This window comes from Orussus abietinus, unplaced genomic scaffold (genome assembly GCF_000612105.2).
Source record: "Orussus abietinus isolate OABI.00-Male unplaced genomic scaffold, Oabi_2.0 scaffold56, whole genome shotgun sequence".
Lineage (NCBI taxonomy): Eukaryota > Metazoa > Arthropoda > Insecta > Hymenoptera > Orussidae > Orussus > Orussus abietinus.
This window is the reverse complement of record NW_019394240.1, coordinates 306544-328078: the sequence shown is the minus strand read 5'-3', so window position 1 is coordinate 328078 and position 21535 is coordinate 306544. Positions and strand designations below refer to the sequence as shown.

Here is a 21535-nt window from a genome sequence, read left to right as displayed (position 1 = left end):
GCCCCGGAGTGGCGAATAAAAACCCGGGAGGATAAGTGCGGACGGCGAAAGATAGTAGACGCGAGTTCCTTTATTTACTCTCGGGATTATTTTCGGCGAGGATGGGATGTATCTCTACTCGCGGCGAGGGCGGAGGCGCGTACCTACCGCTCCGAAAGAAACGGAGAAACGGAGTACGGAAGAACGCCGGTTAACCCTTTAATTACGAAATCTCCCTGTAGTGGCCTCCTTCTGACCGACGTTTCCTTCCGAAGCGCCATTATAATGGCCCACTTTATTCCCATGTACGCAAAGCGACAAATATATATCGTATTAACACATTCGCGACCGCTGACGTGAATTCACGTCATTTTAAATTCTATTCCTGATTGCCGCTAACGTGAATCACGTCCATGACGATACAGGATACAAGTTTGCGGCAACCAGTTTAAGAATCTCATTATTTTCGCCGGTACTCAGTACTTGAAACGGAAGAAATTTACAAGTCGCGAATATGTTGATATAAAATATTACCACTCCACGGCGAGACGGTACATCCCCACGCCCGACTATGCCGTAGATAAGGTGATATGAAAGTGTGATATGTACATATGAAAAAAAAAAATGTGTATTTATCTTGGACGAGAACGAAGAAAGATACTTTTGTTCGAAAAATGAAATTTCATGAGCGTCGGTACCTTCCTTACAGTCTCCATATTCACGTTGTAAAGTTTAAAACGATTCGGTGAGCCCAGTTGGGAGAAAAGTTTAATAAACGCAGCCTCTTCGACGCCACCTTCGCACCGCCTTAACCGCGAACAAACGACCGGGCCCAATTCCGAAGAGGGCGTAGAGACGTTCCGAGGGCGCCGACGAAACTTTTCGATTAATTGAAAGCCCTGTCGGAGATCCCCAGCAGTCGCTCTTTGGCCCGGAAGTCTAATGCCGGGTTTTGCAGAGCTTTAACTCCGGGATTACCGTCAAGGCGTGTGCTCGCACCCCAAGTAGATTTTTCCCTGATCGAGTTGCCGCGATCGTTCCCCCGGTCGGTGGTCTTCGAGTCGCCCGTTGTAAATCGGAGCATCGCCGAATCCGCCGAGGAGAGTTTCGTTAAAACCGGAGCAAAGGTCCCTGTGAGTGCAAGGGGGGCGAAACGAGCCGAAACGGGCCGCGATTCCCAGGCTCGCTCAATTTCCCCGGGAAATGCCGGATGGAAATCGGCGGCTAAAGGGAGTACCGCGGCCCGAAAGGCGGGAGCTCGGATTCGGGGCACGTATCTCGCGGAAGCGTTTCTAAAGTATGTCAGCAATACGGCACTCCGCTTTTGTATTCATTTATTCAACCTCGACGGAACGCGAGCCGGGCCGCCGGCCGGGCGCCCTTTTAGGGCCTCGGGAATCTCGCTACCCGGTCGCTACCCCGCCGCAAAGGGCCTCTCCCGGGGAGCTTTTTCAATTTTAAATCCACCCCAATCAGACTCCCTTAACGGCGCTTCTTTGAGTGGGCGAAAGTCGGCCGGGCGCACTTAACGAGTCGCGAGGTTTGCCCGCCGCGCGTTTTCAAGCGGCCCGGAAACGCCGGGCTTACCCTACCTCCTCGTCGATCGGTATTTCGGTCTGGTTCCTCGGTTCTCTTGCGTCTCTCCCGAGACGACTACGCGGATAAGTGTCTCTCGCCCGATGGTGTCCGTTCGGTCGGTAAACACGGCCTAGCAGGGACGTTACCGCCCGAAGTAGCCACGAGCCGGTGACGCCATCTCGCAGGGGCGTCTTCAAATCGTAACCCAACAACGGATCGCGTTCAAAATCCAAATCGAGCCTCACCGCCAAAACAAGTTCCTTCAATTCGGCGTATTATTCGGACGTACAACAATATTTCGTATTTATTGCTACGCGAAGTAATGCCGTTTGTAATGTATAAGGAATAATGATAGCGTTAAACGCGAATAATGCCCGGAGACGGACAAGAAAAATACGTGGGAGATGGTGCGCCATCGTAGGGAAGGACGGATACATCGAACGAAGCTTTTATTTTCGATAAGTAATTGCCCAGGGTTAAAAATATTCCAACTCACTGATACGTAGCTACTTCTTTGTTGATCTGGACGTCGAGACGACCTCGGATGACCTCCGATCGATCCTCTGGAATCTGATTTCCTTGTCTCGTATCCGACGCCGTGGGAGCCCAGTTATCCAATCAGGTACTCCTTTCGTCGTTTCGGACACTTTTTTCATATGTCGCACTTCACACTTTGCGTTATTGAACGCCGTATACCCTCAGAACCCTGCACGGAACGCGTTTACCGAGAACCGAAACGATACTCACTCCAACTTCGCGAATAAATCGGGAGAGAAATGCCGATCGCCCGACGATTCATTACGCAATGGCGGCCGAACGAAGACTCGAGTTGCGAGCGCTCGACGTTTGAATACAACCGCCCGCACGCGCTCGCAGCGCCACCTGCGAGATCTTTCAGGTACTTCTTCCTTACCTATGGAAATATCTCCTGCCTACGGCATATTGCACCATTCAAATAAATATTAACGATTGCGGACGATCACTAACTATTTTCGAATGTGTATGACGGCGATGTTTACAGTCTTGAACAAAAAAAATCAGCTCACTGTCGATAGTTTTAATTGCTAGCTTACTTGAACTGCGAAGCTAGTTTGCTGACCGCTCCGATCGAAGTTATCAACTGATGCTTGAACTCTTATTATAACGTACCATCGGAGAATTATTACTATCCAATTCCTCTAATAAAAATATGCCTGCTCCACTGCAAAGCTAGTTTCCCGACCGTCCGATCGAAGTTACCAACTGATGCCTGAATTTTTATTATAATGTACTATCGGAAAATTGTTACTATCTAATGCCACTAATGAAAATATACCTGCTCCACTGTAAACCTAGTTTCCCGACCGTTCCTACCGAAGTTACCAACTGATGCTTGAATTCTTACGATAACGTACCAGGCGCGACCCTGCCCGTGAGCAATCTCCAAACTCATCTCTGTTTACGACTAATCACTCGTAGCTAATAATTACCAAATAACGACAAAGTAGTCAATACTTGGCAAAGTCAAGGTTAATAATAAAAAAAATACAATTAGAAAGACATGACTAGGTCGAAACCACAGGCCCTGCAAACGATAAAAACTTTGTAATCATTTATTTTATGACAATATATGGAAATTCAACACTCGCGTCTTACATATTTATATCATACTTCGCAGTTAACAATTGAGCTCTGTTATATATGTATAGTATAGCACAGATTCTTTATAGGTATTCTTAGGATTAACGAAACGTCGTTACTTATGCCGCTCTCGCATAAATAAAACAACTTGCGGTCGACGTAGCTTGCCATGCGCAAGGACTCGTCGGGAGTAACGAGAGGTATGATCTAAGCTCTCGGCGACCACGGACGGCAAATAGAGATCCTGAGACCCCCCGCCGCGGAATACAAAGGTAATCTCGAAATTATCACTGAAACTAGTCTGACTAAGATGACCGAAAACAAAAAACAAACAATAGATCACGAATTAATTCGAGCAGCGGCCGGCAATCGCCGGATATTCGCCATCCTTAATCGGCCGATCGGAGGTCACCAGCTCGGAGCGAAGCCCTCGAGGAAGGATCGTCCAGGATTAATTGAAAACAAAAAAAAAAGAAAAAAAAACATAATGAAAGACTCGTTACGCGATACTTACACTCGGTAGCTTAACAGAGGAAACGTCGACGCAACTTAATCTCGAACGCGGATGTTCCCGCGAGAGAAGGACGAGAGATTAAAAAAAAAAAAGGGAGGGGAAAAACAAACAAATGAAATTATCCGAAGCTGGCAGTGGTGCTGGGCGCGAGAACGGGTTCGCGAAAATAAAAGAAGAAAGGAACACAGGGAGAGGAGAAGAAAGAGGAAGAGAAATTGAGAGCGCCGAGTCGTCGAAGAGAGTTACGTGAAAATCTCGCGAACCGCGGTTCCTCCTTAATGTCTCCTTAAACGAGGTAATGATTACCTAAGTGTCTACGTGATAAGACGTTCCCCGCGATCGGTCATTTGGTAGTTTAGCCATGCTCCCGCCTCATGGAGCGAGCGATCGTCGTCTCCGGGAGACCTCGGTATCCCGAGGTCCCGGCGACGAGTTCCTCGCCCGGAGATCCTGTTTCAGAAGTGGTCCAGCCTTACGATCACGTGGTCGGAAGTGGGCTCCGGTAGTTTGACGTCGAGCCAGCCCGTGTCGGTGCGATCTTCCGAGTCGGTGGCCTTCAGGGCCAGCCGATGAGCCGGGGTCGCCCTGTGGGGTATCCTCAGCTCCACGGGATTCCTGAACTCGAGGCCCCGGGGCCCGCACTCCACCAGAGGACTCAGCAGGAACTCACCTGTAGAGATGAAGAAGCCATCCCGATAAAGACAAGAACACTTAACAATCCCCATGAAGTTTCAAGACCTTTGTCGGGACCTCCGTAATCGCGCGTTAAAGTTTCAAATTACTCGGTGCACCCTAGTTCATAAATATCTTGACATTTTAATGTATACGTTTCATACCACCTTAACGAGTTAATGGATTAACGAGTTAACGGGCTACGAGGGAAGGCCACCACCGGGAGATAGGGGACCTGGTGCGAGGCTCACCGTGGTGCATGGGCGGCGAAGCGGCCGAGGGCGAGGGTCGGTCAGGGTCGGGGTCGCTGGTCCCGGTAACGGAGAAGTAGATCTCCTGGCGAGCATCCGGGGGCAGAGCGCCGGGGGGCACCGTGAGCGTGACGCCCCCAGGCCCCTCCAGGACACCGCCATCGCTAGAGAAGACCCCCCTCACCGTACCGACGGTCCTACGATCATCCACGACCGCGTCGATCGAGAGTTAGTCCAGGAGTTAATGGGAGACATTAGTCCACCGCGACTGACCCACGCGTCCCCGAAGCAATTAGCCCTTTCTCGGCGTCAAAACGGGTGAAAACGGGAAACGAATGGTCCCCGGTTTACCTGATGTTGTGTTGGTGCAAGGGCTTGCGATAAAGCTCGAATGCACTGCCACGTTGTTCCCTGCTGCCGGCCAGGTCGAGCCCACTGGGCTCCCTGTTGTGACCGGAAGTCCCGTTTCCAGGGCCTGCAGGGTGGCCGTGGCCTTGACCCTGCCCGTGACCATGGCCGTGTCCATGGCCGTGGCCATTGTGGGCCGAGTTGGTGCGACCATGTCCATGGCCTGCGCCGTTCCCGTGGGAGTGAGTCGTCATGGGGGGGCTGGAATGGGCGTGAGTGTGGCTCAAACCATGACTATGACTGTAGCCGTGGTTAGCGTTGGGGTAGCTCTCGCCCCCTACGCCGTTGCGACTCGGTGGAGGCACGTTGTAATAGTACTGACCGCTGTTCCGCTGCGCGTTGCCTCCGTTCTCCGCCTGCGGGGGAAAAGAAAAGACGAGTAGGGAAGGTGGTCTTCGTGGTCTCGAGTAGGGAGATCATCTACTCACCCCATTGTGGACGTGCATCGTCGGGATGGAGTAGCTCTTGGCGTGCTGGTACAGGTTCCCCCCGTTGGTCTCGTCCTGAAGAACGGGCTGCTGAGGAGGCCGGTAGTTCTTCGGCTTCGGGGGTGGTACCGGCTTGTAGGTACCTCCCGGTTTGCCCTGGGGGGTCGGAACGGACTTGTAGTCCCCGGTGCGGCTGAAATGGAAAAAGCAGAACCTCTAGCTTACTCGGAGGGAGCTGGGACGGGATCGATGGCCGGAGGGGTCGGACTACGGTCAGACTAAAGTGTCTCTTCGGGAAATGTAAACTCTACAGGCTCGTCGCAGGGGTCGGGGTTTGCGCGCCGCTGCCCTGCGGAAAGAGAGAAGAAGAATGCACTCGAGAACGCGTCCTCGTCCTCCGGCACGACCTACGTCCTGGTCCCTCGTCGCGACCGGACCCCAGTCCCAGGTGTCCTGCAATGGCGTTCTCTCCCCGTCGGCTCACCTGTACTTGGCATAGTCCGTCCTGGCCTGGGTCTCCTGGACGTTCGCCGGGATCGGCTGGGCGGTGGACCTGGTGAACCTATAGGGATCATGAGCCCTGGGAGAAATAGGGATCCCTCCGCTCTTCAGGTCGTCCGGAACGTTCGGTCCCAGCCTTCCGGGAGAAGCGTTCATGTTGACCCCGGTATAGTTGGCGCTCCCGTTCGCGTTGTTGTACGAATCGTAGGAGGACATGCTGTCGTAGCTACCCTGTAAACCGAAGATTCGAAATCCTCGCCCTTGCAGCCTCTGGGTACCGGAAACACCCCGAGGACGAGGTGGGGACTCACCGCTTTCGGCTGCGTCCTCTCCAAGGAAGACGTCGCGTTAGCCCTGTGGGGCGTGGCGTTAATATAGTTGGCCACGTCCAGCACGGAATCAGTCTTATTGGCGAGCCTCTCCTGAGCCGATCGGCCACCCGGGCCCCTGGGAAGCTGACCGGGAGGCTTGGCGTTGCGGTCCACCCTGGGCGGCAGATCCGGAGGACCTTGATGAGGAGATCTAGGTTGGATGGGTCCCCCAGGGTACTGGGGTGGTCCCGGCTGGTCCGCCGTCTGTCCCGTAAGGGAGAATCCATATTTACTATCCCCGGCACCGCCTTGAGACCTCCTCTTGTGTTGCTCGAAAGCCTGAAGAGAGACGTCGACCCTCGGTAAACTCACGAAATCGGGGTCTTCCGGTGGAAGCCGAAGTGATGTATCAACCTGGTAATTTGTGGTGTAGGGCGGTGGAGCGGCCGTGTCGTCCTGCGTCGCGATGCTGGGGTCGGAGCTGCTCTTCAGACGCGACGGTGGTCCCAGGGCGCCGGGAATGGGGGGTGCGGGGCTTAACTCCAGGTCACTCTCCGGGGAGGAGGCGTAGGAGAGGCGTGAAGTCATCGGGAAGAGGAAGTCATCCGAGAGGGCCTCTTCCGGCTACGCTCGCAGAACACATAGGACGCCAGGGTTACGTGTACGTTACATATGCAGAGGCATGATTTCCTGGAGCGCGTACATGTACAAGTGCGATGATGGTTGGGGGGAAAAAAAAAAATGGGATCAGAGACGCGAGGTACTGCCAATCTAGGCGTCGTTAACACACCGCCATGCCAAGCCCCGGATTTCTCCCAATCCCAGAACCTTGCCCGAGTGAATCATGCAATTAGAGGGCGACCAGAGAGCTCGGAAAGTCGTTCTTCAGGGTCTCCATTGTCCCGAGAGTTCGGGTGGCTATGTACACGAAGGGATACGGAGTCGTTGGTCGACGTGCTCATTCGAGACGTGCACGAGTATACACACGGCTGCTAGGTATATGAGATAACACGAGACACCCATGCTCCATCATGCGCAACGACAGTCGTGGACCTTGAAGTCGCAACGTGAGAACAGAGGGGGAACTAGATGTAGCCGAAAAATTGCTCGTGAATGACGCTGGATTGAGGAGGGAGCGGAGAGGAAGACAAGGGTCCTGCGGTGGCGGGCGAGGGTGGACGTGGAGGTGGGTACGGGAGGGGACAAGGAGGCGGCAGAGCGTTAATACTGTTATTATTGTGCTCGTAGTAGATCCCGGTGTCGCAGGCAGCGGGAGGTGTCGGTGGTCGGTAGGGATGGTAGGGTGGAAGGTAGAGATCCGACACCATTTCTACGGGCTACAACCAACACCGAAGAGTTACCGCACAAGAGTCGCTGGAAATTCCACTTAAGCATTCGCATAAAATCGTCGCAATGCCGCGGGATTCATTAAAACACAGACACGCGGACACACCCCGTCACCCCGGACTTACCGTGAGAGCGCAACCTAGGGCGAAATTCGCGAGTACGTTCGAATAGAGCGAAGCTTCTTCGGGGGGCTTACCTTGGTCTGACTCATCCACAGGGAACCCTGCTGCTGGCGGTCGATGAGCTCTCTGAGCTTCCTGTACCAAGCCTCGGGCGCGGTCAAGGTGATCACAGCGCTGAAGATGTGGCCCCAGATCTTGTCGAGCTTCTGGCACTGCTCCAGCAATTTTTTACTGCTCTTGTGCGCCGACCTGCAAAGGGGAAATTTCGACCAATTGCTCGGGGATGACCTTCGCCAAGCTCCGGGGAATTCACTGGACGCTTACTTGGGAATGCCCGCTCGCATCTCCTTGATCACCTGCTTGGTCTCCGCCTTGAGGAAGATGACGATGGGGTAGAACTGGGCGTAATTCAGTCGGTCCACGGCGTTGGGTGTTATGTCCAGGAGAGCATGCTTTCCCCTGTCCATGACTTCGCGGATGGCGCTTAATCGGATGATTCCCGAAGATTTGGTGCTCTTACCGCCGCCCTCCTCCAGCTGACTCTCCATCTCTGTGGGACGAGCACCATGAAGAGAGACCTCTTCGACCGAAAATTCCGATGAGGATTTTGTTATACTCACGCGGAGAGGTGAATTTGTCCGGGAAGTCTTTCAAGAGCTTCTCCCTGGCGAGGTCGGCGACGGGGCCGAAGAGAACTACGGGTCTCACGAAGCCCGGATGTCGAAGAACGACACGCTCGTAAGCCGGAAACTTGCTGACGCTGTCGGAGAACACGACGTCGTCCCAATGGTCCTGAGGGAATTCGACCTTGACGTTAGGATCACCTCGAGGAAGATGCCGAGGTACAAACAGAAATTGCTCACCCTGCCCAAGGACTTGGACCTTCGATGGCTACCTCTTCTCCTCCTGAAGAAGCTCCCCCTGCTCTCGCTGGCACTCAACTCCTTCTTGGTCGCGTTGAATTGGGCAGTCGCCAATTCTTCGGCACGAGCTTTGTTCGGAATAATACCCTTCTGCACCTCCTGATTGTTCCTCCCGATCCTGAAAACCTGCCAGGAGCCGACGACCCCGTTGTGCAGGGTATCGACCACGTGAAAGACGTCTCCACTGCGAAAGCTCATTTCCCCCTTCTCCGGTTGCTCGTAATGGAAGTGCGTCCTGGAAAGTGCAACCCCATGAAGAAGATCCTGAAATATCCCCCTCCGGATAGATCGTCTTACTTTATGTGAAAGGAATCACCCCTGCCAGATGCGACGATCTGGTCGTACTCCTGCCTTCTGTGCTGCACGATGAGGTCGATCTGTTCCTGAAGACTCAGAAGAAAGAGAACGGCTTCCTCCCTCGTCACCCCTTTCATGTCCATGTCATTGACCTGGGGGTAAATAACCGCAAATTCCCGATTAATCCGAAGAGGACCCTCTTCCCGATGTCACTCACTTTAAGGATCTTGTCCCCCGGTTGCAGACCCTGAAGAGAAGCAGGACTTCCAGGCTGAACCGCGGTAACGAAGACTCCGGTCTCGTTTCCTCCGGTTAGCCGGACTCCGACGGATCCCTCTTTCTGGAACGTGATGAACCTAGGATCCGGCCTGAGGAATAAAAACCAATAACTCGAAGTTTGCCAAGTGTACTTCCCGGAGCTCCAGAAATCCGTCCCGAGACTCACATGGGTTGTTTCGTCCGCTGGATGAGGGGGTCCTCGTCGTAGAGCTGCCTTCTGGAGCTGTAGTAATCTGCGAAATAAAGGAAGATATCAGAAGTCGATGTCGAAGAGCCAGGTATCCGTATCAGGATGCATCGTTGACGCACCTTCCGGTCTAGGTGGGGGAGGTCTGGGAGGATCCACCGTCGGGGTAGCCGGCAGGTCCAGCTGGCTCAAGGACACGTCCATCAAGGGTCCTCGAGACCTTCCTCTAGGAGCGAGGTTGTTTTTATCTTCGGGAGGTTGCCTCGTAGGTGGAGGCACGTACAAATTCTGACTACTATAACTTGCTCCCGAAAGGAACTCGCCACTGTCGCCCTTGCTGGGCTGTCGAGCATGGCAACTCCCAAGGGACCCAGGAGGATCTCTGGTAACGACTATCGACAATCGATCCTTGCACTGGTCCATTAGCTTCCTGGCCTCCTTCAGGCTCATGTTATCCGCGGCCACCCCGCCGATGCGCGTCAAGGAGTCCCCTGGCTTCACCCCCGTCCCTTCCCTGGTCACCTCTCGAACGTACAGGCGACATCCCAGGACAATCCCGAAATCTGGACAAAGAAGGACCCGATGAATCACCCGCGACCTCCAAGTCGCAAGACTCCCAAAGGACATCCGCCGAGTCCCTTACCGTCTTTCTTGCTGCTCCTGGTCAAGGTAAGTCGATGGCTCTGCGGGACGGCGTTTCCAGGTGACCCCGAGGAACTCGTGGCGGCTCTCCTCTTCACCACCAGGAGGACCGTGGACCCGGAATCCCGCAGGACCCGGACAGCAGCCCCGTAATCGGCGCCCTCCAGGGACACCCCATTAGCGGAGATGATGCGGTCGTTCACTCTGCAAGGAAAAACGTCGGACTAGATATTCCTAGGGCTAGAGATCGAAGGTACCGGTCCCTGTAGAGGTCTTCAGGGTCTCCAAGAGGACCGAGGAACACACGGAAAATAAGACACTTCCCTTTTAGCAAAGGAATCCTGGTAATTCTCTTACTGCAGAAACGATCGCAAGAATAGCAATAATGCTTGTAATCATATCGGTGCATGCAATTGTATCACTGTTAATTAATTTTCTGTACTCACTGCAGTTTTCCCTCCGCTGGTCCCGCCTTCAGCACATCGGAGATGGCGATCGCGGGGTCCCCGTTGGTGAAGTGAGGGTTGTCTCGACCTCCGGAAACGGCGATACCGAATCCATATCCGGGCACCCTGGTCACCGTCACGTGGTGCACCTCCCATCCCCTGTCGCCCACCTGCAAATGGACATTACGTTTAATAAAGAGGTAGTTCATCGATAGAAAGTGCACTGAAAAAGGAAAAACAGAATTCGTTAAACCAGAGAAATATTTCTTTGAACGGTACTAAAGAAATGTTTGGTTAATTGGTTGCAACGTTCCTCTTCGGAATGACGCCAATTAAATTTGAGTTAAGTAATTATTCTTCGAATTAACCAAATATATCTTTGGCACCACGAACCCTTTTTTCTCAGGGAGAGTTGACGCAACGAGTCGGCAAGGACGCGGCAAGGCAACCCGTCCGGTTGCTACCGGAAGCCTCGCCGAGCTCTGCCACCCTCCACCCACGTGGAGCCACGACAGAGGAAATCCTACTCGCGGCGGTAATCCCGCGGAAACCTTTGAGCGGAAGCTCATTTCCTCGGGGAGAAAAAAAAATAAGAAAAGATCGGGGAAAACATTCGGCGAGGGGATCTCCAAGATGATCAGCATCGCAGGAGTCGCGCAACAGGTGAATGCTGTGTGAACCTGGAATCCAGTTCGAGGCACAAACAGAATTAACAGGCTTATTGGCATTGTTTCTGTGACGTAGACGTTTGTGCCATGTTGAGTCTTGAGCCTCCCAGAACCTCGGAGACGTTAAAATGACCATTTACAAGATTTCTTTTCCATTAACACCGTTTCTGCCTGAAACTGAATTCCAGATTTACACAGCCGATGCAACCACGTGCACTTCCGATTTTCGCTCTCAAGCCCGGAAGTGAGGTAACTCTTTTCCTGCTTGAAGACACTTGGTCAGGTGTTTAGTCAACATGAGAAACCTCCAAATGACCGTCCTCTCTTGCGGGTAAAAATTGAAGAATTTAATAAGCGAAGGGGATATTCTCAAAATGATTAGCTCAACGCCGCGCAACAGGTGACTGCAACCACCTGTTGCGCTCCAAGGGTGCGTTTCCGATTTTCGCCCTGGCGACCGGAAGTGGGACGTCCTTTTCCTTGCCCGATGAGCTCGGGTGTTCGGTCACTAAATTCCGGAGACTCTGTCGTCGCTTCCACGAGGAAGACCGCCAAAAATGGTCCTGAAGGAAGGCGCGAGAGCCGATCGGCGACTCCAGATCCAGCGGATAAGCATCGGAACCGCAATGAAACCGCACTCGAAGTGCGCTTTCCGCGTCCACCGATCTACCGCTAATCGAATGCACCTTTTTTTTTCCCCCTTTCTCCCCATTATATGACCCCCTCTCCCGAGGGCAACCGGTTTCAACTCTCCAGCAAAGCACGCCGGCTTTCAGAGGAACCGATTCGCGCGTCTATTTCGCCAAGGACTTTTCGTTCTGCGACGTAGCGAATCGGCCAACGAGATAAAAAGGAAACTAACGAGACCTCAGCGACGCGTTTCTCTCGCTGGACTTCCTTCTCTAAATCGACCGTGACCGCCCGATAGCCAGGAATCGGCAGAACCACTTTCGATCTCGATCTCGGGAGGAAATCCACCCCCCTGCTCTCTTACGCCGCTGCAAGTGCAAGCCATGGCATTGTTTAAAGAAATCAACCTCGCGACGTACGCGTCGGAAAAAAGGAAACATTTCCCAAGCGATTCCCTACTTGGTGAGGAAAAATGGCCGCGGAGCCCGGCGAGCTGGCTTATGAGGCCGCGCCTTGTAATGGCACCGCGATTACCATCGATATTAATATTCAACTAATTTATGCGAATCCCACCGAAGACCTTGGAGGATCCTCGGAATCGCAGGAAGTCGCGATGGGTCCCGATGGAAATGCGAATGGGCCACAGAGGAAGAAAGAAAAAGACATTTGTGCCATCAGCAAAGGAGAGAATTGCTGACAAGGTTCCGCCCTTATTAAAAAAATGATCGATCGATGCTCAGCGATTCGGGCGGTACGTCAGTGAGTATTTCAGGTTTATATAGAATGGAGAAGAATTAAAAAATATAATAATCATATTTCCTCGGCAACGGGGAGGTAGAAAGAGAAAGAGAAATCGGAGGGTCCGAAGAAAGCAGAACCGCCTTCGGGCCACTCTCGTACGTGGACATTGGAGTGATTAGGGAGGTCTCTCTCTCGCGCTTTCTTCCACCGGTGGACTAGGTCGACGGAGGTATATTCTAGTTTCACGGTGTCCCCGCAAAGTGCAGGTGCAGTTGGGAGACAAGGGGATCCCCTCGTCGCGAGGTGCAACGTCGACATTCCGACGTGTCGAAATCGAGACCGCGTCGAGCCGAGCATGGACGCGACCTTCGGAGGTGATAAAACACCTCCATGTATGCAGAAGGGAAGGAAAATGACGAATCAACTAAAAGACCCAAACGTCCCGAGCAAATAGACCTCTCAATTGTGCCCATAATTATGAAAGTGGTCTAAGTCAAAATTAAAAAAAAAAAATGAGTTTATCAGTTATTTCACGCCACATTATGTCAAACTAAATTAATTCAATGTAATTTCGAAACAAAAAATATATGACTTAGACCATTTTCATAATTATGGGCACAATTGACATAAGATTTAAGGCGACACGAAAGATGTCCCGTTTCCGAAACTTCTCCGGACCGGAATGTACCGAGTCTCGTCAAACCGTACATGAACCCAGAGTCCACAAGGAAGGTCCTGACAACCATGAGATATGAATTTATAAAATCCGCTTGTACATAATTTGACAATTTTTTATCTTCACCTAGCAGATTTGCGAAACGATTCGAGTACGGAGAAAAGTTCACCGGATGTCACTTTCGTGTTCCCTTAAAAGGAGAGAGACAATTAAAAGGAAGAATTCATATTACGAGTATCGAGGGTGGACTTAAGGTTTTCGTCTTAGAGGTGACTCATGGGGGACATAAAGAGCGATTAGGACAGGTGGGCGATCCCCGGGACAGGTGAGAGAGCCAGGGTCCGGACCTCGGCTCGCAGCATCTCGATCCCTCGGTTGTCATTCCGGCGTCGCGACGCCGCTTACGCTCGGACACGGTCGAGTACGCCCGAGTACGACGCCCGGAGCGTAAAGAAAAGCCGCGATCCGCTCGGATTTTTAATCCGACGGCCGATTTCGTGCGGCCTTTCTCCGCGCGCGGATCTCTCTACGGTAATTCCCGCTACGAGCCTACCGGATTCCAGTCCCTCTCCGCGTCTCTCTCGCGCTGCCGGCGAGGCGGTTCGCTCTCGCTCTCTCTCGGCCGCGCGCCAACTGCGGCCATTCTGAAATATTCCACGGCGTGGCCGAGCCGAGCCGAGCCGAGCGGCACCTCCGAAGGAATGCCGAATGCCCGCGTGAGTCAAACCCCAGGAATTCGTCCTGGGCCGCGTCCTGGGGCGTCGGTGCGCGACCGGAAAAGCGCCGGCTCCTTCCCCTCTCTCGCTCCTACCAGTTAGCGCGCCCCTCTCTCCGTCTCTCTTTCTCTCCCTCTCGGCCTGTCGCAACCGAGCCCGACGATTTCGTGGGCCCGATTCCCCGAAGACGCGGAAACGACTCGGATGAATTTCGCCGTTCCCCGCGTGCCACCGACCAGGTAGGGAGGAATCGAGCGAACGATGAGAAAAGGGCCTTAGGGCCCGATTAATTGGGTCCTATCGCGACAGGTCCCGAGGAGACCCAAGGAGACCTGCGGGCACCCGCAGGTCTTTTCAGGGTCCTTTTGGAACCTCTTTGAGGGGTCTTATGGGGTCCCATTGGGTCCTCCCGTACCTGAGGCTCCAGGTTCAGGTGCGTCCCGCGCGTGGCCGCGTCCGGATCGGGCCCCGCACCAGGGGCCAGTCCCGGGCCCCCGCCGCCCCCCTCGCTGCGATCCATGCTCGTCTCCGAGGGGCCTTACTCCTCCATGCGCCGACGTCCTCCTAGAAGACCCACTCTCCCTCTCTGTCCCTCTCCAAGGGGGTCGCGTCAGCTTCGGGCCCAGGGCGGAGGCGCGCGTCTCGGGCGTCGGGTCGCCGCAGCGACGCCCATCGCCATGGTAACGAGCGACCACGTGGCCCTCCGGACCCGACGCGGAACCTACGTAGGTACTTTCCGGAGGAAGAAACGCACGGATCCCGGGGCGCAGCCTCCGCGGAATTCACTCGCGGGGTCCGCTCTCTCGGGCGCCGAGACTCTGGGCCCTCTCTCGCCGCGATTACTCGGCGATAACTTCGCGATAACTTCCCGATAACTCGGCGATAACTCGCGGGCGACTCGCGGACGACTCGCGGGACGGGCCTCCAGCCTCGCTGGCTCGCTCGCGCGGGAGGAACGGGCCGGGAGGGCCGCGGGGCTCGGCTAGCAGCGGCCAGCGCCGACACCGGTTTGCGCCAATCCGGGGCCTGCTGCGGCTGGCCGCCCGCTCGGGCCCGACTAGTTGGCGAGACTGCGGCCAGAGGTCGACCCTCGAGGCCTTCGCATCGTGCAGCACGGACGCGAGAGGAGAAAGAGAGAGAGAGAGAGAGATGCGGCGACAGAGGGGCCCACCGGGCCCACCAGGCCCACCAGGCCCACCAGGCCCCCCGGGCCCCGGGGACGCTTCCCCTGGAGGACACGGCCTCCGGAATACGAATTCCTCTCGTTTCGCCTGTTTTCGGACCGACGCAAATTCGACTCCGAACGGGTCGGGGCCCTAACGGCCCTCGAGATATCGGAAGCCGAAAGCGGTCGGGCCCGGCCCGACCTGGGGCGTGGCCCTTGGGCCCCGACATCCACCTTGACGGATCGGGATAATTTCATTTCCTCGTCTTCTCCCTCTGACGTTTCAACTCGATATCCCATTAATGAGGAAATACTTCGATAATTTCAAGAATAAATACTTGACTCAGATCAATTGTCACAATTCCGAATAAACGTTCCATTTATTCCAGATCATTCGAGAGTGATAATTAATCTTGGAATTGATAAAATATTCCGCATTTTCGCAAATCTCTTCTGTTTCCAGAGTGCGGACCGCGAGTTTTCCATTGGTCTCTCCGCATTCTCGCCCGCGTAGTTGACGCAACGTCCTCTGGCCTCTCCGCGGAGAAAGACGCGACTGCGGGGGCGCGTCCGCAGGAATCCGAGGTTTCGCATTTTTTTTTTTTTTTCCCCTCCTCCCTCCTGCACCTTTTTCCCTCCTTAAGGTGCGTGGCGCACGTTACGCGAGGGTCCAAGGTGCGTACGACGCGGTACGTGTGACACCACGGATCCGTAGGTGGTTCCGCGAGTGTGCCCACGGAGCAGAAAACGCGTAGCCCACGCCGCAGCGGATTCCTCGGGAGGAAAGCGACGACCGAGCCGCTCGTTAGTCGAATTTCAAGGCGGGGGAGAAAAACGGGAAAAGGGAGGGATCGAAAAATGCAAATAACGAGGCCGTTGTTCCGGTTACGGCCGCGCCGGGGAAGGGCCGAGGTGTACAGTGCACCCGGTGGGTGCATCCACTGTACACCTATCCGCACACCGACGGTACTGTACACGGTAAGAGTAAAATCGGGTTACTGGGTATCGACGCGTCCAGCCCGATTAAAGAAGCCAAAGTCCGAGGAGAGGCCACCAACCCCGCGTTCCGCGTCCGATTTCCGCGATCCGCCCTCCGAAATCGGAGCGGCTCCGTCGATTATCGATTTCATATGAATTTTTTCGCCCACGAATAGACTCGCACGAAAAGAAAAAAAAAACATGTCCCATTGTTGCAAAATCGCTTCATCGGTCAACATTGGAAGTCACACGCGAAGCTGTCAATTTTGCGTGCAAAACTTGATCATGCGAATTTTTTCGCCCACGAATAAATTCGCATAAAAAGAAATTCCGCAATCTTGCGATATCGCTTCGTCGGTCAACATTTTAAAGTCTCGCACGAGGCTGTCAAAATATCCCATGCGAAAGTTGACAGGACCACGAAGCTGTCAATTTTTCGTGCAAAACTTGATCATGCGAATTTTTTCACCCAGGAACAGATTCTCATGAGACAAAATCCCCCAATCTTGCGAAATCCCTTCGTCGGTCAACATTTTAAAGTCTCGCACAAAGCTGTCAAAATATCCCATGCGAAAGTTGACAGGCCCAACTGGAGAATCGGATCCCCAGGATCGATTTCGCGCGTCACATCTCGCGCGAGGGCGCTCCGGGGGGCCCTTTTAAAATTTAAAGGGACCGTCGAACGAGTTTGACCGCTCGGCCTCTCGAGCGACCCTGGAGGCTGCAGCGCCGTCCCCCACCGCGAGGAGTCCCCCCAGAGGGGGAGGTAAAATAAATTGCCGCGCTCTTACGCGGTACCTAGACCGCGCACCGAGGCTCTCCAGATGGAGGGGCGGGGGGAGGGGGGCCGCAATTACTCGCGCACTTGCGCTCAAGTCCTGACGCATTCCGTTCCAGTTCCACGGAACGAGCACCCGGTTCGAGAGCTCGAACACGAGGTGGCAGCTGTCCGGACCCCGGACGGCCTGCATTAGCATACCGTGCATACTTTACGACAGGTAATCGGCGCGCTTTATTGCGCGGCGATTGCGCGATAGGTACCCTCGCGAATCCGGAGGATCCGCGACATAGACGCCCAGGGGAATGGGTCCTGGGTCCCCGAGGTTGATACGATCAACTTCCGCGGACGGGACTGACCGTCTCGAAGGAGAGTTCCAAATGCCGCCCAATGACGCGTGCTCCGCAACAATGGGGCATTTTTTAAGGGAGGTTTTTCTCGGGGCGGTTTTGCGCGTATCCTGGGGCTCTCGGTACTTCTTGCCAAGTCGAAGGACCGAGAAGAGGGATTTCGCCGGTCGCTAATTTCCTGCGGGACCCTGAAGAGGGGAGGACTCGAGGTGCGGACCCTCCCCTAGACTGGATGCGACGCGATAATTGATAATTAGGCACACCTCCCGGTCAGGTATTCCGGGGTTCCTCGGGATTTAAGGCCGGGACAAGGGCAGGGGCAAGGACGAGGACCGGGGCCCTCGGGGAGGGACGAGGCTTTCTAAAAAGAGGCGAGGAGTCGAGCTGCATTCCTTCATCTCCTCCCTTCCCTGCCTGGTCGTTCCTCCGGTCCCCGTTCCTCGTTCCCTGTTCCCCGGTCCCGGTGCGCGGCGCTTCTTGCTCGTATGGGCCCCGTCCGGGATCGTCCCTCCCCTCCGATTCCGCCCCGGCTCGGCCGCAACGGGTGCGGCTCCTCCGCGAAGACGGCCGCGGGGTTGCGGTAGGTCACAGTCGGCTGGCGCTCGCCGAAGTCGGTGTCAAGGTCGGAAACTCGCTCCAGGAGGGAACCCCCTCGTGGGAACCGTCCCGGGAAGGCGGTTTCCGGCTGACGCGGCGGTTCCGCGCCGCCACCCGGCGGGTTAAACGCCCCGTGCACGCCCCGATAAGCGTCTTCTATCAAAGTACACCAAATTTCAACGGGGAGACCTCTGTCCAAAGATCCCACGAAAAAGTGGGCGTCTCGTCCTCCCTGGATCTAGAAATAAACCGATTGTGGCCCCCCCCTGATAACGCGCGATTGAAATACAGGCGCTCGCTTCAAACACGACACGGACTATGAATAATCTCAACTTTTTAAGGTAATACCAAAGTGGCAGCAAAGATGTCTTCTTTATGACACTTTTCTCCAAACCAGGTGTACCAAATCATTTCAAACTCTACAACGTGAACGTACATACTGTAAAGAAAGTCCTAACACTCATGAAACTTGAATTTTCAAAAAAATTGTTTATAGACATTTCAGAGATCCTTGATAAATATTTATCATTCACGAGGGTCGGAACATTCCTTTTATCCTCCGGATTTAAATATTAAAATCTGAAAACGATTCGGTACGCCCAGTTCGGAGGAAAGTGTCGATTGGCCCCTCGGATGTAACTTTTGCACCCCCTTAATAGATTTTCTTTTTTTTTTTATTGCAAATTCGTCGCGTCTCCCCCGCGTCGTACCCTGTGTCTCCGCCTGAGCCTCTTCGTGGTACCGACGGGATCCCCGAAGAGGAAGTCGTCTCTCGGTACCCGATTGGAGCGACTCCTCGGGGCAGACCTCTTGCTCGAGGTGGACTTCTTCGACCTCTTCGGCTTGCGGTGCCGCTCCTTCGCCCTGAAGAGCCTCCCGAAGAGCTTCATGGTCCTCCTCGGGGACGCGGCCACCACTTTGGCCGATGGACGGGGAACCACTAGGTCGCACTTGGAGCAGCGTCGGGACGTGCGTAACCGGGCACGTGGACAAGTGGCGCACGCGTGTCGCATCGGCGACGCTTTCCGGAACGGGGGCGGATCCGGAGGTTTATCGCGACACGGGCGACACGTCACCCACCACCCACCGGATCATCGGATTAGACCTCGCAGGGATCCGCAAGCCGACGTCCTAACGTTCATCTAGGTGGTCCGACTTCTCGTTTCGGAAAAAGAAATGTACATACTCCGGTATAACGCTATTCCCCGGAGAACGCGGCAAATAACGAGACGCATTATGCACGTTACACGGAAGTCTACTGTACATAACACATATACCTAGATATACGTAAAGTATGTATACAGAGTCTCTCAGACCTCTAACAAGAAACACACGACAGTCTCTATTTAATTCCGCAAAAGGACTATCCCACGCAAACTAGAATCCGAGTTGTAGCTTCAAAAGTGTAATAGTTCATTAAATGCATATATGATATGATAAGTAATAAATAAAAATCCCCGGAATAATGATATCCGGCGGAGTCGGGACGTAATGGCACGCCACGAGGACTGGTCGGCTCCCGGGTGGGTTCTTGGCCCGCTTTTTATGGAGAACTCTCGTGGAATGGCCGTAACTCGGTCAAGTCGAGGATCTCTAACTCCCGGAGCTTACGTAAAAAGTAAGGCGGAAGCCCTCTGCTCGGTGGCGCACTGGTACAAACTCGAGGCTCCAGTGGCACCGGGTATCGATTCGACGGATTCGACGTCGGTCGAACCCTTCCGCGGAATACGTAGATCGTGGAGGGACGCCCGGCGTCGTGACGTCGAGTTAAGCGAGCAGAGGGGACGCCGGATTAGAAGCCCTACTGCCGGGTTTACACCCTCGACGCCGAGAAGCGGTTTCGTGTGCGCGTCCCCACGTGGTCCGCACACGTCTAACTCCTCTTCCTGATCGCCTCTTCAGGGTTACAAGCGACTCGAGGGAGTTCCTCTTCCGCGACTTTTTCCGTCTTCTCCTTGAATTGCGTCGAAACTCCCGTCGGGATGACAGAGAAACTCAGTCCCGAGGTTTTGCCGAACGACTGCCGAAGATATCGGAAGAGGTACTCGAAGAGGGAGTCGATGAGCAGGGACCGTCGATCGCTAAAAAATTGAGCACTCTGTTATCCTTCGTTAGTTATCCCGCTCGAGCGAATCTACGTAGACAACCATGTAGTACCGACCGCAGGTAACCAAGGGATTGGTCGGTAAGAGGATTCTTCGGGGTAAGCCGAGTACTCCGGGTATTCGGAAAGTACTCGAAGACTGCAAACGAGGTGAATCCGGTCGGTAAATGCTCCCACGTCTAACGACCTGTAGAGATCTTCCCCAGATGGCGATGCCCAACATTTCTTCGGCATCGAGACTAGGATACTTCTTGAATGACGTTTCATGAAGTAATCGGTATAATTCATATTTCTCTTTTTTTGTATTTTTTTTTTCTCCTCCATTTACCCCGCATAGTAATCCATCGGTCTCCATTCTACGCAACCTCGGAAATACATCCTAAGGACCGTTTGAATATCATCCCCACGAGGACAGGATACTTGAAGAGGCCACGTGCTCCGCCACATTATGCACGCTCATTAATCCCATTGATTTTCACTGACGATGTCAGTGACTTTCCACGGTTCCTTGACATTGTCGTACCAACTTTTACGCCAATCGTCGGAGGTATCGCTTATCTGCCTATCCGCGTCATCGGTGTTTGGTGAACGCGTAAGAATAGCGGTGGAAATCACAAGCGAGGCATACACATGCCTTGCTGAAGAGGAGGATTTTATAATAGAAACGTGAATGCCGTAAACACTTATGAAAAATCCCGGTGCGATGGTAAACAATTGGGAGAAATGGCGAGTCGCAAAATGTCGCTTTAAAAAAAAACTTGAAAAAATCAGGAAAAAGGAGAAATCCCGACGAAGTCGGGATAAAAAATCGTGAAAACTCACCGGCTCGTCGACGGGCTCGTCGAGGACCTCGAGGATGGGGTCGGCAGTGGTGCGAGCGAAACTCGCTCGACAGGGTCGATGATTTGGCGGGGGTGGAGGCGGTGTAGAAGAGGGTGCAGGAGAAATAGAGCTGGCCCTGGGGCACTCTTCGATGCCTCCGGAGCTGCTGCACCTCCTGGACTCCAGGTCCTGGCTGGAAAAAAAAAAGGAAACACTCCCATTAATCAAAAGAACCTCTCTCTCTCTTAGCAGCAAAGAGCGACAATTTCGAGGATTTTTCTTTTTAATAAGGAACCCGAAACAATGCCAGCCACGCCAGGGATTTCCTAGGGACTCTAGACTAGAGCGATTAGACAGCCGCATTTCACCGCTTCGATTATTAAGAAATAGGGATTGCGGCATTGTCGCATTTTTTTTTCTTTTTTAAGAACCCAAGACAATGCTAGCCTCACCAGAGCGTGGATTTTCTAACGATTTTAAACGAGAGCGATTAGATAGCCGAATTTCCCCGGTTCGAATATTAAAAGATAGCGATTGCGGCATTCTCGGATTTTTCAAGAGCCCTAAACAATGCTAGCCTCGGTAGAGCGTCGATTACCTAGGTATTCTAGACGAGGTTGATTAGATAGCCGAATTTCGCCGCCGGTCTCCCTCCAGCTGTAGGAGGAGGTGCCTTGGGAGGAGAAAGAAAAAAAACTGTGTGCCAGGCAAATCTGCCAGTTAACTCGATAAGATTAACGGCTCTATCTACGTGTCCCTTGTTGCGTGTACGCACGACGTATCTTCACGAGTACATAGACGTGAG

At 53.7% G+C, this 21535-nt stretch overlaps 1 protein-coding gene across 2 annotated transcripts; it reads right to left on the bottom strand.

Moving 5' to 3' along the window:
- Positions 1-3135: 3135 nt before the first annotated feature.
- Positions 3136-19188, bottom strand: LOC105700310 (tight junction protein ZO-1). 2 transcript variants are annotated; one of them, XM_012426036.2, is made up of 18 exons: positions 18515-19188; positions 10506-10675; positions 10061-10263; positions 9540-9980; positions 9397-9463; positions 9169-9319; positions 8952-9103; positions 8595-8889; positions 8352-8523; positions 8056-8281; positions 7806-7980; positions 6677-6886; positions 6263-6601; positions 5935-6182; positions 5451-5643; positions 4966-5378; positions 4615-4811; positions 3136-4361 (listed from the first exon to the last, which is right to left on the bottom strand). In XM_012426036.2, the coding sequence occupies exons 1-18, from the start codon at positions 18815-18817 to the stop codon at positions 4147-4149; spliced, it is 4170 nt and encodes a 1389-aa protein (XP_012281459.1). In that variant the 5' UTR covers positions 18818-19188; the 3' UTR covers positions 3136-4146. The 2 variants fall into 2 exon arrangements, with proteins under 2 accessions (XP_012281459.1, XP_012281460.1); XM_012426037.2 differs by lacking the exon at positions 4615-4811 and having other exon boundaries at positions 4226-4361; positions 18515-19185.
- Positions 19189-21535: the final 2347 nt, after the last annotated feature.